The sequence below is a fragment of the Neophocaena asiaeorientalis genome, unplaced genomic scaffold (genome assembly GCF_003031525.2).
Source record: "Neophocaena asiaeorientalis asiaeorientalis breed wild unplaced genomic scaffold, Neophocaena_asiaeorientalis_V1.1 scaffold427, whole genome shotgun sequence".
NCBI lineage: Eukaryota > Metazoa > Chordata > Mammalia > Artiodactyla > Phocoenidae > Neophocaena > Neophocaena asiaeorientalis.
In genome coordinates, this window is record NW_020172280.1 from 5,320,669 (window position 1) to 5,337,085 (window position 16,417).

The following is a 16,417-nucleotide window of genomic DNA, read 5'->3' on the forward strand; positions in this document are numbered from 1 at the left end:
TACTTTTCTTCTTGTTGAGTTTTAAGTGTTCTGTACGTATTCTAGATACAAGGTGAGCAATACTTCTACTTTATGGAGGGACAAAAGGCCCATGGAAACCCTACTCAGGCTGTGGTAGCCTGGCCAGCAGGGACTCCATGGTTCTTCTTTTTCCAGTGCCAGGATGTGGCCCTTGAGGAACTCTGGAAGCATCTCTTTGACCTCTGCCTCCTCCACAGCCTAAGCAAGAGCAAAAGGGCAGTGTGGGAGCACAGGAATAGAAAGAGTCCGTAATAGCATATAGGAGTGTAGAAAGGTGGTCGGAAGGGGGAAGGGATGGAGCTCCTTTTCAGTAAAGGGGTCTTACCTCACATTTAGCTAAGAGAGTTCCCACTTCATGATGGGAATGTGACAGGGGTCTGTCCGGGTCCCAGTCAGCATTCAGAGTCTATGATTTTATGTCTTTGTCCTTACCCAGCCCCACCACCCCAAGTCAGGGCACAGCACCAGCCTTCAAGATATACTTAGATGTTCCCTTGGTCTCAGATTCCACTGGACTCTCTTCTGCTGAAATAGACCAGTCCGCTGTGTCCTGGTATCCTATAGCGCTGGCTGTCCCCAACAGCCAAACTGTCTGCTCCTCAAGGAAATCATAGTCCTTGAGAATAGAGTCTGTGTCTCATCCACTTGTGTAGCTCCAGCAACCAGCACAGAACATGGCTCAAAACATATTTGCATACAATTGTCTTAAGTCAGTGAATGAAGAAGAAGGAATGAGTTCATGTATTGGAAGTGAGAAAACTGATACTCAGGTTAAGTGATCTGCCCAGAGTCACACGGTTGTCACTTAAGGGATTGGGTCTCAAATTCAGATTCTCTGATGCCAAAAATGCTTTTCCCACCACATCAAGCTATGAGTCCCAGCCTCTTATCTTCAGAGATTCTAACTTACAGGAGAAATATTTATACTACAAGACTGACCAGGGATGGTTCTGAGGAGTGACGCCACCAGCATGGAGAGGGCAGATGGGATGAGGAGGTAATTTCTATATGTGGTTTGTTTATGTTACCCTTCTGTACTCTACTCTTGATTTGATGGACATGACAGGAAGTAAATACCTCAAGGGAGGTTATCTCTAATTTGTGAGACAAGGGATGACCTCTTGGAGGGTTGGGATTCGGAGAATGGGTGCAGCAGTGTCTAGAAGGGCCCTGGAAGAAGTGGAAATGGCAGAACTGTGGCAGAGAAGAGGGATTGGGGGCCTTCCATTTGGGAAGGGGTGAGTTGTCTCTGTGACGGGCTCTTAGGAACCTGGTGAGGTGTAGAGCTGGGGTGAGGGCCTTTGAAAATCAAGATGAAGTTTGCTTTTTTCTCCGCAGTGGAACATAGAGGCTTTATAGGAATCAGTTGTCTAATCAGGATCTCATATATATTTTCTCCAGTTCTGTGAAAAATGGAAAGTGTTCTTTCACTTGTATAACTCTCTGCTCTCTCCTATTCTGATTACACTGTTTCAAAGCTCAGAGACTCTAGAAACTTCTTTGCAGTAAGAAGAAAATGGTGGCTTTTTTTGCTGTTGGTGAGAAGCAGGCACCAGAAATTCCTATAGGAAACTAAGGGAAAGATATGAAGGCGGGTACCTTGGCGATGTGAATGTGTCTCTTAGTGAAATAACTCCCTGGTATGACTGAGCAGGACCTGCTTCCAGCCCCCTCCCACTACAGCTGGGCAGAATATGTATTTTAATCACTTTTGATTTTCTAGATTGTGAGCATTTGCTTAGCAGATAGTGAGGACTAACTTAATGAAGAAAACAGGCATATTCAAAGAGCCAGTCAATGAACGAATGAATAAATACCATGGTTTGTTTCTTCTGTACTGTATAATATTACCCTAATTAGTAATAGTGGCTCACAGGATCACTCCCCCCAGTGATTGGTAGTTTCCAGAGAAAAGAAAGAAGGTAATTGATATAGTCTCAATAAAGACAAATAACAAACTAGGAAAGTCTGGTATGATGATAGTTTAACAAATATTTATTTTGAATGTGGGTGGACTTATAGAGAAAGTCGTCCATTGTGATTATATTCTGCAGAGAGCTCACATATAAGCCAGCTGCCCCGCCTTACCATGAGACATTCTTCAATTTCCTGTCCTTCAGGTCTATTTTCTATGTAATCTTAGGCTTGTGAATTTTGGAATCGCTTGGATCTGGGTTTCCCTTACAGAACCAGGGGAGAAACTCACCACAATTATTTCTGCACCTTTGGCCTAGTGAGAACTTGAAACCAGCAACCTGGAAGACTTAGCTCTTTTATTAACCTGAAAATGTTACCAAAGGAGCATTTACTAGTTTTATGAATTTGCCATGGGAAATTTACAAAACTCTTTGGACAACGTGGAGTTTTTAAAATTTTTAAATCCTAAAGAAAAAGGAGCTATGGAAAGCCCAAATGTTCACATTAGGGGGAGCAAGGGTGCTCTTTCAGATCACAGGAGGAAGCCACTGAGGGTTTCAGTGGGAAAAACTAATCTAGTATCTCGTTTTATTTTTTTTTTTTAATTTTTAAAAAAATTTATTTATTTGTTTTTATTTTTGGCTGTGTTGGGTCTTCGTTGCTGCGCACCGGCTTTCTCTAGTTGCAGTGAGCAGGGGCTACTCTTCGTTTGTGGTGCGTGGGCTTCTCATTGTCCTGGCTTCTCTTGTTGCAGAGCACGGGCTGTAGAGCGCAGGCTCAGTAGTTGTGGCGCACGGGCTTAGTTGCTCCACGGCATGTGGGATCTTCCTGGGCCAGGGCTTGAACCCGTGTCCCCTGCATTGGCAGGCGGATTCTTAACCACTGCGCCATCACGGAAGCCCTAGTATCTCCTTTTAAATGGAAATTTCTCCTACGAAAATCTGGCTTTCCGCCTGATCTAGGATTATGTCGGTGAGTGGGCAGGTGAGGGAAAGGCAGTGAGTGGTAGCCAATTAATTAGTCAATCAAAAAATATTTATAGAATTCTCCATGTGTGCAGCAGCATGCAGACTCAATGGGAGATACAAAGAAAGTAAGATACAGCCTCAGCCCATGAAAAGCTAGGACAGGTCTTCTTGGGAGGCAAGGTGTGCATGTGCTAGCAGAAAAGATGGCACAAGGCAGTATTTTAATTGGGCAGTCTGTCTTGTAGATAGCAAGTGTGTAATACAAATAGGCTGTTATTCTGGACTTATCACCATTTATTCTGTGCCGTGGTGTACCAACTGTTCAAAAGCAGCTATGAAAGCTGCTTTTATAACTGGTTGGACTGAGGAGTTAGGGCCTTAGCAGACCCCCTATCACTGAGCCTAAGATGGTTTGGTTGAGAAAGTATGAAGGATGAAGGAGTGTTTTTTTCCAAAAATGGCTCCACAGAGATTATGCTTGTGTCCTTCTCAGAGGACTATTTAAAAGCAAAAGAGTCATTATAAAAATGTTCAGGGGGGGAACTTTGTGACTAATTACTAATTACCTAGCAAAATTGTTATTTTATAGTAACCATTACACACGGACTTGAGAAAACTCTTTTCGAAATGTTGGAGGAATAAGTACATGGAAGAGGAAAGTGAAATGTTGAAAAAAATAATAATAAGGGTGTACTGACCTGAAGTTTTCAGCTAGTCATTTACATTGGCCAGATCTAGATGATTGCTTAACATTTCAAGTACACGAAAACTTGATGTAGTGGTGTGTAGACCTAACTATTCCCATAAGAGCAATGCAAGATGGGATATCTTCATGACAGTAGCTAACATGTTTGTCACTGACCACGTGCCAGATTTTTTATGTTTTTACATGCATATTTATAGCAATCCTATGTATAGGTAGTACAAAGCAAAACAAAATCAGGCTCTTTTCCCAAAGCCCCCCTAGCTAGTAATTCCAAAGCCAGGGCCTCTCTATACTACCCCAGTTAAATATAAGCAAAGCAATTGAGACCTTATAAAAAAGGTTTGAAAGTGTGGGGAACTCTCCCTTTCTGAAAACTGCTGTGAAAAAGGATAGAAATACTGTTTCTCTTCAGGCTTTAAGTGTAGTCATTGGACATTGGACATAAAATTGGACAACGTTAGGGACTAAATATCTGTAATTTAACAATGGGTTTTATAAGATGGCCAGTGAAGCAAAAAAAAAAATTTTTTTAAAACAATGACAGCTACCTTTTTTCCCAGGAAATTGTTTCTAGAACACCTTATTATTACAAGACAGTATATGAGAAAATACTGATTGGCAATATTCTTATTGAAGTGTATGAAGTTTTTGTAAATGTATGCAGTTGATGTGAGAGAAGTTTGAATTCTAAATATTTAGAATGCTAACTTCTTTATTTGAAAGAAACAAACTTGTTTTATAAACTCACCCACAGACAAACAATATGCAATTGCCCATTCTCCAATCTTTTCTACACGCTTGAAAATCACTTATAAGAAAATATTTGATCAAAAACAAAACATATTACCATGAAAGTTCAGAACATTGGGGATAAAGAGAAGATCCCCAAAACTGGGGATAAAGAGAAGATCCTCCAGAGAGGAAAACACAGGTTACATCTAAAGGTTGAAGAATCAGAGTGGCTTTGAACTTCTCAACAGTTGCCTAGGAAGATAGAAGAAAATGGAGTGAAGCCTTTTAAATTCTGAGGAAAATATCCAGCCTAGAATTCTACACTCAGCCAAACCAGCAGTCAAAATATAGATATTTTCAGACTTGTAAGGTCTCAAAAAAATTGACCTTTCGTGTACCTTTTTTCAGAGGACAATACTCTTCCCGGTTAAAGTGCCCCAAGAAAGAGGATGATATAGAATCGAAGAAACAGGTGATCCCACACAGGAGGGAGGGCAGGTGGAGGCAGAGCCCAGGTGACAGGTGTGCAGCAGGCCTGCAGAGCAGTCTTGCAGTTGGAGTGATTCTCCAGAAGAGATGCCTCTGAGAAGAAAAAGCTAAGAGAATTCCAAATGTGTTTGGCCCTTTGGAAAGGAGACTTATAGAACTGGGGGAAGAACTTGGAGATGAGTAATTATTTAAGTACAAAGAAAACTGAGAAGCTGAACGACACGGCTCTAGGAAAACAGGTTGTGCAAAACATGGAAGACAATCGTAGCACACCTCGTGACTCAGCTGTGAATAATCGTAATTATGTTAACTGATGATCGGTCACACAAAAATTGTGATATAACGCTATTGGCGGGGGGCGGGGGGGACAAGAGGAAATATGCATTAATGTGCTGGTGGCGATTGGGCAATAGAAAAGTATACCCTCATGTTTTTGGTGCGAACTCAGTGGATAATGCCTAAAACTGAAGAAAATAAACAAGACAGAGATAGAACCATGCTATTCAGAGATAAGGAGGTAATTACTAAAAGAAACAGCTGAAATAATTGAACATGGTTGACGCTCAAGACAAAGAATGAAAGGAGGCAGTCAGGGGACTGTCGTGTTTTTGTGATAAGCCTTGTAGAACTATTGACTGTAAATTCTTTGCATTGTTTGATTTAAAAAAAACTTTAAAAATGAAAGGGGGAAATTCAAATAAGAAAAAAATGACAAGGATGAGTTACACTTCCCGTTAGAAAGAAACTCAAAATACTCAAAAATTAATACAAAACAAGGAATTAAGATTAATCTCAAGTATAATTTCCTAAAACATTAAAAAGAGAAAGTCATGAAATTCTACGTTCCTCTCCCTTTTTCTTTCCACCCATCCTCACACTCTGGTCAAATGTTTGTTTATTCTCGATTAGCTGTAGATTATAGGGGAACCTCAGCTTGGGGTTGCCTTCTACTTGAATAGGACGACGAGGAAATCTGGAGGCCAAGTTTGAGCTGCATCATCTAACCCAGTCTCTTGATTCTCTAGCTGTGTATCTGGCTTCTCTTTGCTTCTCCTCAGATTCTTAGAATTTCTTACATCCAGCCATCCTGCCATATCCCCCTCCTCTGTTGGCTTCCTGATCCAAGCTCATCTGTCTGTCCACCTGGCCCTGACTTATTCCTTAGCCTGACCTTGCTGCCTACATTTGCTTTGACTGCCCTATCCATTTCCTCAGCCTAATTCTTAATTCCTGGCTCCCACCTCCTCATCCAAACTTGGCTAAATCCACTTTGGAAAACCAAGGCGAATGGAACTGCCTGGGAAGAATTTGGAGAATCCACAGCTCTGTCCTTTCTTCATTCTTGAGAGCCTGGCTGGCAGCTGAGGGCACATGTGGGGGGAAGTGTGTGTGTGTGTGTGTGTGTGTGTGTGTGTGTGTGTGTGTGTGTGTGTGTTGGGAGAAGAGGGCACAGCTGTCTTGGACTGTGTCATTTTCCCTGGGAATGCTAATGTGTATTTTTGATATCCTGGTATAGTCTTTCTTTTATTTGTTCTTCCGTGTCTCTTAGAAACTGTTCTAAAATTTAAAACCCAGAGGCATCTTTCCAACTTGCATGAGCTGTATTTTGACCTCTTAAGAGGCTGTTGCCAGACTTTAGCTCCTGGTGATTTTACATGAAGTGACATCTGATTCGCTTTTAGACTGCATTCCACACCAATCTGCCCAGCCCTGCAGTTTATGGGCTCACTCCTGCTGTCTTTCAACATATGGAGCACTATTAGATAGTGTGAGTTTGAGTCTTGTCAGGGAGGCTGATTAAGCCACAGTCAGGGACAGCAGTCCTATGTGTGAAATGTACCAGGCCTTGCTGAACAGCTCTGGGAGTCGCTGGAGGTGGTTGGTGCTTCTCTGTTGGGGGACAGGGAGCTTGCTAAAAAAGCAAACACATTTTTTTCTATCGCGGGCTAGGTCTATGGTGGTAACATTTGGCACGTTGAGTAACAGGGAACATAGATAACTGTGAACAGATGGGCAACTATTAAAAGATTTGAGGGGCTTTTATCATTTCTCAATTGGCCTTCACCTACCTACAGGATACCCAGTTCCCTTGTAAGATTACGTAAAGAATTCAATTAAATTTCTTCTTCCTTTTTTTTTTTTTTTTTCAATTGCGATGGAAGCAAAAGCTCTGACGTTAAGAGGAAAAGAATAGATGAGAAACTTCTAATTTTGAATCCCCTTGGGATTAGCTGCTGATTTCAGCTGCGCAGAGAACACTGCCCCATATTTTGAAAGAATAGCTGCTGGCAATTTCAGAGGAGATGACTTTCCAAAATAGACAGTGAACTCCCCCATCCGTGTCTGGTGACCATCTGACATTTGGACATAGAAGTACAGAGCCATCCACATGTCTTGATATGTATAACCTTGCTTTTAAAAATGGCAGTGGCAAGTCATTATTATGCTTAAGCTCAAAACTAGCGGAATACAAAAGAGAAATGCATTACCTTGTTCCCAGCAGCAACAGAAAATATTTACACATCTTAGAGCAATAAAATTGCTCCATACTCTGGGGCAGTGTTGTCTCTGGTGCAGGAGCACGCGAGTCCTCTTTGGCTCAGAATGATACCAGGAAAGTTCATAAGGGTGAGAAGGACTCCGGACACTGATTAAGATGAGGCATGTTTCCCTCTCTGGAGCAGCAGCCTGATTTGGCCCAAACCAGTCATAGGTTGGTATGGTCAGAGTTATGGTACCTGTACACTGGATCTCATGAACCTGGCCAAATTCGATTGGGTTCCATTCATCAGAGGTGGCCTTAATAATATTACAATCGAGGGCCAATAATTTTAAAGTACTTGTCCTCAAGCTACTCAGTGTAGCTATATATAATAAAATCTGTTTGGAAGCAGGAAGGATAGATACCCAGCCCCACTTTTATTCTCAGTCCCTTAGCTTCAAAACCCATTTATCCCAGCCAAGAGTGCTGGGTAAATGAAGATCCCTGTGTCCAAAAACAACCCCACCTAAGACTAAATTTTTTCTAGAAAGAACTAGCAACAAAGGGAAATAGCCATTTTTATTATTTTAAATTAAAACTTCTACCATTCAGAAGAATTGTAATTTAAAATAATTCATCAACAAAAATGCTGGAACAAATTATAATAAGTAGAAGACAGCTCTTGGAGGGGCTGGTCTCTGTTGCCTGCTAAATGATGCAGTTTGATAAACTCATACATCTGTGCTAGGCTCTTTGGTTTAAGGTAATTGAGTAAACAAGAATTATCAGTGGGTTTAGCGTCCCCTGGAGAATGATACTTTAACAGAAAGAATTATTGGAAGTAGTTAAAATATGCTGTCACCATTTAGCAGAAACGTTGGTAATATATGTTCAGAGGCTTTTAAGTAAATACTATGTATAAATTGTATCATAGAACAAAGAAGCATCCAAGGAGACACTTGATCATGGTGTAAAGAGAATGAATATTTGTGTATTGCAATATGAGGCTTGTAAACATCACTGAAGCGAATAGAAAATAAGCTCAATATAATTTGTTATTTTTTTTCTGCCCCAAGTTTTATGGGTTTTTGTTTTGCATTTCACCTATTTTCCTGACATGTAGAAGTGCTCTCTAGGTAATTAAAGCCGTAGCCATTCCGAATAATTTCTGTTTTCCTTCCTGCTGATGGTAAGTTTAATGGTGTCAGCTTGCTAATCCTTCCTGATGCTCACATGGCCTCCATTTGTGCCGGTGTTTTCCTAGGATGGCAGAGATGCAGGGGCTTATGGAAAGACTGGAGCAGGCCGTCGGTCGACTGGAGTCGCTGTCTGCAGGGTTACACCGGCCTCCTGGGGACTGTGGGGAAATTAACGGTGTCAGCGGAGGTAGGGCCACCAACTGTTGTCATTACTGATCTCTATGTGGGTCAGTTAATTTTGTCCCCATCATATAGTTCTCATGAATTATTTCTGTCAACTTTAACTCCCCTACTCCTTCCTTTATATGTGACCGTGACATTAACCAGATGCAAGCGATCCCTGAAAAAGAGAAAGAGAAAAAGAAAAAAGTCTCAACCCACAAGCCACAAAAATTTCCTGTATCTGCGCATGTTAAGAGCATAATCCATGAGCCAAATGTCATTATTCTTTCGTTTTAATGTTTATGCTGCTCTTCCACACTCAGTAACTAAATATATTATCTAAGTAATTATCAAAAAGAAACTAATGTTCCTTATTAGAATGTAAGTTGGAAGGAATTATCATTCTGCACATTTTAATTTTAAAGAGAACAAGTCATTAAATTTAAGAACTGCAGTTTTAAAGGAAGAGAGTCTGATGTGAAGCCAAATATTACTTCGATGTAACATGACCACATCACATTGTTTTACTTTTGCCTATTCCTTACCAAACACGTTTTTTAAATTATATGCTAATACCACAATTTTTAAAAAAGATTTTAAAAATTATGTGATCAAACTTATAAAAAGTTAACTACTTCTTTAAAAAAAAATACCATGCACAGCCAGCTCTCTAAGTTATCTACAGTAATTTTTCCAACTTCTTCTTCTCTAAGGTTGTAGATTTAGCAAATAAAAATACAGGATATCCAGTTAAATTTGCATTTCAGATAAACTACATTCTTTTTTTTCTTTTTGATTAGAAGTGTGTTCCGAATACTGTGTGGGATATACTGCATGATACACACTTATTCAGAAATTTATTCCCAATTTATTTGAAATTTAAATTTAACCAGGCGATCTGTATTTAATTTGTCAACTCTATTCTTGTCTCACACACATTTCCTTATCTGACCCATTTTGAATTTTGTCAGGCTTTTGGGGCTTGAGAAAAGCCTTGGGGAGGAGGGGGCTTCAAAAAAAGCTTTCACCAGGCAAGAGCCACATTGGTGCTTCTAGAATTTCAGGCGTATTTGGAGCTGTGCCTTGTATTACGTGCCCTGGGACAAAAATTACTGTGTGAGCACAAATGCACAGGCTGGTTTTTTTTTTCTCCCCCCACTCCGAACATAATGCTTTGAATGAATTGAAAGGGGGTGTTGTCTAAAGGAAAGCTGCCAGGGGCCTGTAAATTTTTTCCGCATCAAATGAGACATATCTATGATTTCATTTTAAGCCTCTTTTTGTTAACTATGGAGTTGGTATATGAGATTCAGTAGACTTTATTTGTAAGAAAATATTTTCATGTTCTCTTTAGTAACTTTGTTTCCTTATGCCTTTGGCATCAGGTGATCAAAAGACATTTCTCTGAGATTGCTGCCCACAAATATTAAAGCCTGTGAACACATAAAGTTAAAATCCAACTCCCAGGAGACTGTGTAGTGTTGCTGAGTAAAAGGAAAAAAAAAAAAACTCCAATAATGTGAACCTCACTTACACAAAGAGGTAAAGACACTTTGTACTTTCTTCAAAAAAAAAAAAAAAAAGAAAATTAATAAGCTAAGCAAAATTGGAAGGCATATAATTAAATTAGTTAAGTATTTAAACATATATTTTCTAATATAACAAATAATTTCAAACCAGTTATTAAAGTAAGTTATCTTAAAACAGCTTAGCCAGCAATTTATTATCCTATTGATAATATGAAATGAAGAAGGATAATTAGTAAAATGTCTGAATGGTATTCATTCTAAAACCTTTTACTTATCCTAAACAACATCACTTCCGTTTCTTCTTAATTAGTCAGTTTTGGTGATTTCCTAAATTCTATTTTTAACAAATCCTTAAGGACAACCTCTCACCTTAAATGTAAACATCACCATTACAATGATGTTGTAACTAAAGTTAATTTTTTTTTTAATTTAAAAAGAAACTTTTAGAAGGAACCCAATCCATTACAAATCCATAGTATGCACAGACCAAAGAACTGCCTTATGAGACTGTTGTTATGATGTGTTTTATAATGTGTTTTTCCCCCACCCTGACAGCCAGGTGAGTTTGACTCAACAGTTGAAGAAATATTTTCATGCCTGCCAGTTGACAAGCACTATGACAGGTGCAGGGGAATCTATGATGAATTATACAGAGTCCTAATCCTCCAGAATCTTTGGTCTCAATGCATTACTATTCAGGGCCTCAAAAGCTTTGATTAAGAGTTGCCCAAAGGATGCAGGCTGGGGAGGAAGACAGGTCATTAAAGGCTGCCCGGAGGAGGTGTGAGCAGAGCTGAGTGATGAAAGGCAACTGATATTCCCTTTTATCATTGTCCATTCTGCTATGTAGAGGCCTCCATCACATTTGAAGAGCTTTCTCCCACTTTAAACACCCAGCAGAGACCTCTCAGACCTCTCCCATGGCAACAAGCAGGTTTATCTGTTTCCAAATGGATTCATAAGGAATCTTTGGGTTTACACCCCTTTTATGTTATAGGAGTTGGTACATACAGCATTTTGAACTTTAGGATAAGTCAGCTTCAATATCCTGCCTAGAAGTTAGACCGTAGGTGCAGAGAACTGTAAACAACTGTTTCTGTCACTCTTTTGGCCTGTGGATATGGGCAAGTGGGAACCAGGGAAGAAGAAGGAAGCTTTGTCCTACGCATTTATGAGCATGGATATTCCTGTCCAGTATAAGAAAGGGACTCCTAAGTTTGGGTTTGGATTTTAATAGCCTGTACTGCTGAATTTCTCAATATTACCTTTCTCAGTATTAGGGATATGCAATCAGGGACTTAAGACAAAAAAAATTTTTGTTAATTAAAAAGCAGGGAAAGAAATGCAGAGCACACCAGGTTGGGCCATAGTCAATTCAGCTTTTATAGTAATTTGGCAGATCAACATTCACTATGGATTAGCTCACCAGGCATTTTTGTGCCCACCTTTGCTGTCTGTCCCTCCCCTTGGGAAGTGAAGAAGGAGCAAAATGTGTGAAATCAGCTTGCTTTTCCTACTTGCCCAGACTTCATCATTACCTTTTAATTGTCCTGAATAATCTTGGTAACTATTTGCAAGGTGATTATAGCACCTGCACAGGTCGGTATAGAAGAACGTACACTGGCTTTGGATTCATAAGGCGTGTTCAGTTTTTGGATCTGCCGCTTGTTTGGTATAGAGCTTTTAACAAGTCGTGTTCTGTTTGCATCTTCATTTCCTCATCAGTCAAAGTGTGACAGTGCTACTTACCTCATAGGTTTGGGGGAGAATCAAATGAAATTATGTAGGTGAAAGTGCTTACTCTGAAGGATGGAAAATAGGAAAACACTGTTTTCTTGAGCCATTGAGAAGTGTTTAATAAGTACATATTGGGTGAATGAATGACTTAGTGAATAGGAAGAGAATGATATGAATGACATTAAACTTCCGTACTACTTATGGCAAAGCAGTACCAGCTTTTCACTAAACTACCGGGGAATAACAGAATGTTCTTTTTCCAAAGGTGTGGCGCCCTCGGTGGAGGCCTTTGATAAGCTGATGAACAGCATGGTGGCTGAGTTTTTAAAGAAGAGTAGGATCCTGGCTGGTGACGTTGAGACTCATGTGAGTACTTTCCTCCCCCATTCTCTGTGGAAAAGATGACTGCTATTAAAATTTTTTAAAAATAATGATCATAACAAGGGTTGGTGAGGGAATGGAGAGATTGGGACCCTTGTGCACTGCTGGTGGGAATGTAAAAGGTGCAGCCAGCATGGAAAAGAATATGGCGATTCTATAAAAAATTAAACATGGACCTATCATATGGTCCATCAAGTTTACTTCTGGATATATACCCAAAAGAATTGAAAGCAAGATCTCAAAGAGATACTTGTATACCCATGTTCGTAGTAGTCATTGTTCACAATAGCTGAAAGGTGGAAGCCACCCAAGTTTCTGTTGACAGATGAATGGATCAACAAAATGTGGTTTGTACATACAAAGGAGTATTATTCAGCCACAAAAAAGGAAATTCTGACACATAGGAAAACATGGATGAACCTTGAGGACATTGTGCTGAGTAAATTAAGCCAGTCACAAAAAGACGCTGTATGATCTCATTTATCTGAGGCATCAAGAGCAGTCAAACTCATAGAAACAGAAAGTAGAAGGGTGCTTGCCGGGGCCTAGGGAGAGGGAGAAAAATGGGAACTTGTTTAACAGGTATAGAGTTTTAGTTTTTCGATGCAAACTAAACTCCAGAAAGAATTCTGGGGATCTGATGCACAGCAATGTGAATATACCTGACACCACTGAACTGTACACTTAAAAACGGTTAATATGGTACATTTTATGTTGTGTGTATTTTACCACAATTTTTTTAAAAAGTGCAGCCTGAGGAAAAACAAAGTCATAGAATTCGATAATCTCTGGATTGGTAGAGACTTTTAATGATATCTAGGCCAGCCTCCCAGTTTTAGACACCTTTTATGCATTTAAAAATGTTTAGCATCCTCCCTGAGGCTAGTTGTTATTTGCATGCATTTTATGAAAATCTAAAGTAAAAGCCAAACCGATTAAAAACCTAAAAGAGATTTATGACCAGGTTTTTCTTATTTATTTACCTTTGTTTCTTGCAAAGGATTGAATTCCACATCCATCTGCTTGTAGATTTCTCAGCAATGAGAGAGTCCCAGCAAAATCATTTTCAGTATAGACTCACGGAAAATCTGATTCTTGAATAAAGTTGTGGTTTGTGGTTAAAAACAAACAAACAAACAACAACAACAACAACTTATAAAGGGATTCTCCTTCCCCAATTAGACTTTATATGCAACACTCAACACCAGTCTTCCAGGGGGTCTGGTGACTCAGGTTATACCATCGGTTCCAGATTTGTAATTAAATAGGTGCTTATCTCATCACATTTGCAATGTGTTTGTTCACCACGTCTAAGAAAAATGAAGATTCTTCTCATGGCCTCCATTTTTATTAAACATACCTGCTGAAATACTCATTGGCAAAAGAGAGGAAGCGCTGATGTACAGGAGTTCTAGAAAAGTCTGTGTAGTAAGACATATTCACTTCTAATGTATCACAGAGCTCTAGAATTGCTCTGGTCTATTCCTGAGCTTGATGTTTTTGTTTACAGAAACCTGGTCTGTTGTCGTAAGGTAGTGGCTGAGCTTCTTATACTGTCATGATAGTACCTGCAAGCTAACATATAAAATGGAGTATTACCCCCAGTACACTAAATGAGATTCTTTTTTTTTTTTTTTTTTTTGCGGTATGCGGGCCTCTCACCGTTGTGGCCTCTCCCATTCCGGAGCACAGGCTCCGGACACGCAGGCTCAGCGGCCACGGCTCACAGGCCCAGCCACTCTGCGGCATGTGGGATCTTCCCGGACCGGGGCACCAGGGAAGCCCCTAAATGAGATTCTTGAATGATTAAAGAACAGTTTACTCTCTCGAACACTATTACAGTAATTATTATATCACTATTATAACCATTAATATTGTCATTACGCTTCTGAGGTAATAGTACATTATAATTCTTATTAGTAATAGCTCACAAAATTCTATACTTATTTTTACTGGGGAATAATGAAGCCTGTAAATATGTATATTTAACTTTGCATTTAAAAAATTGTAGGGTTTGCATACTAAGTAAGTCTCTTTAAGTTACCTAGTAAACGGTTCCTTTAAATTCCTTTTAGAACAAAGTGAGTTATAAATAAAGTGTAGCTTGATTTATATTAAGTTTTTTCTTCTCTCCACTCATTAGCCTGAGAACAGTATGACTCGAAGGAATATTCTAATAATGAATATGTAATGCTCAAAGAAATTTATGTTTTTCACTAATTAGTTTTTTAAAAAGGAAGGAAGGAAGGTGGGGAAAGAAAAGGGAAGGAAGGAAAGAAAGAGAAGAGAAAGAGAGAAAAACACTTGTCATCCAAAAATGTAGACTCTGTTTCTACAACACAAAGAAAAGTACAGGCAGCTATCATCCATCTGCCCATTACTTTAATACATTAAACAAGTAGTTTATTTTTTCTCTCTTATAGAACCATGTGTCACTGACATTAAGCTTGCAGCTGCTGCCTCTCACATAAGCCAGAAGTGAGGGTTGAACTTTGTTCCGAGAACACACCTGTTGCCTAGGAAAAAACCCCCACATACCTGATTGTACTGTATGGAAATTTGAGAATGACACAAATGTGCATCATGTTAAACCCTGTCCCTCTGCTTAAAAGCTATTTCACAGATACTAATAATGAATAAGGGCAGCCGAACTATGATTTAACGTCTGTCTTGATGTGTTGGCTGCTGGTTGGGCTTAATTTACTGAACACTCAATAGTCTATTGACAGAACAGACCACAAAAAAGGGGAACTAATAGCTACAATTAGGAAGCTCTGCTGAACCGAAGAACATAACAGGTTTAGAAAAGATTAGATCTTGTAAAGCCTTCTTGTATGCAACATAAACCGAAGGGCTTATTTAAATTACCCTCCAACCCAGGAACACTGACGCAGCTTGGGCCCTTTTTAAGAAATAATAAACAATGCATACTTTTATAATAGATGTTTAGGGTAAATATAGTCCTCAATGTCAAAGGAAAGGATCCCCTAGAAACTGGGCCTACAGAATTCTAAGCCCTTGGTCAGCCATCATTTACCCTTAAATGGCTGACTGTGTTTTTTTTGTTTTTTTACAAAGCTGTCCTGTTGCTATTCATGGTATATGGAACTAATCTTGGGTCTATTTCTAAATGATTTGACAGTCATGAAACAACTGCAAATCATATAGCTCTTCCTACCTCAAGCCCTTTTTGGAGATTTATAGAATTTACATTTTAATGTTTGTAAATGTCTGGAACATTTATTTCTTATCATGATTAAAATTGATAAAAAAGAAATATTCTTTTATTAATCAATAAAAATGAGAGAAACACATTTTTAACAAAAGGGCGATAAAATTCAACGAAAAAGTATAACACGCTACACATGGTAGGGTTAAATCGCTCCGCACAATATTATGTCCTTGAGTTCCTGGACTTTATAAAGGATGAACCTATTTAGACAATTATTATAGCTGTACTTTTGATGGGTCGTGATTACTCTTCTAGATGTTCCTAGGGTTTGTTATATACTTAAATCATCTACAAAATATCTTGTTCATTTTATGCCACGCTGGTTGGGTGACATGTCCAAAGGGTGGGAAAGTAAGAATGATCTCTTCTTGTTTGTATTTGGATTTTAGAGCTGGCTCTTACTTTTTATAGAATGACCTTAAACTAGTCCCTTACCCTTCTCAGTAATGAGACTGGACGACATCATTTCCAAGGGCTCTCAGAGCCCCTTTGAGTGACTCACCCGTTGTCTCATGTAAAAAGCATGAGGGAGTTACTCAGTTGCCAGATGAAGAGCTTGAGATAGAACAGCATCACCACCATTAAAAAAAAGAATCCTGAGCCGTGCCAGGGAAAGTACCTCAATCATCTGAACTTGCAAGACAAGCCGAAGGAAGCATGTCAGAAAAAGGATACACAGAACACTAAGGACAACATATCATCCTGCTTTATGATGATATAGAAAAAAATCAGACTCCTTCGTTTAAAAAGACCTTGCGGCCTCCATGAGTCTGTCCTTCTTGGTCTTACAGGTTGTCACTTCTTCCTTTACGTGGACCTATCTCTAGAATAAATAATGAAAAAATGTCTACATATTTATTTT

The 16,417-nt window shown here is 39.2% G+C and overlaps 1 protein-coding gene across 4 annotated transcripts in view; it reads left to right on the plus strand.

Moving 5' to 3' along the window:
- Nucleotides 1-16,417, plus strand: part of CAP2 (cyclase associated actin cytoskeleton regulatory protein 2) — a 127,554-nt gene that overhangs the window by 14,373 nt on the left and 96,764 nt on the right. For all 4 annotated transcript variants that reach the window (XM_024763899.1, XM_024763907.1, XM_024763892.1 and 1 more), the window contains exons 2-3: nucleotides 8,580-8,701; nucleotides 12,208-12,308. In XM_024763899.1, the coding sequence (XP_024619667.1) occupies nucleotides 8,581-8,701; nucleotides 12,208-12,308 (222 nt within the window). In that variant the 5' untranslated portion in view covers nucleotide 8,580. The remainder of the gene's footprint in view (nucleotides 1-8,579; nucleotides 8,702-12,207; nucleotides 12,309-16,417) is intronic.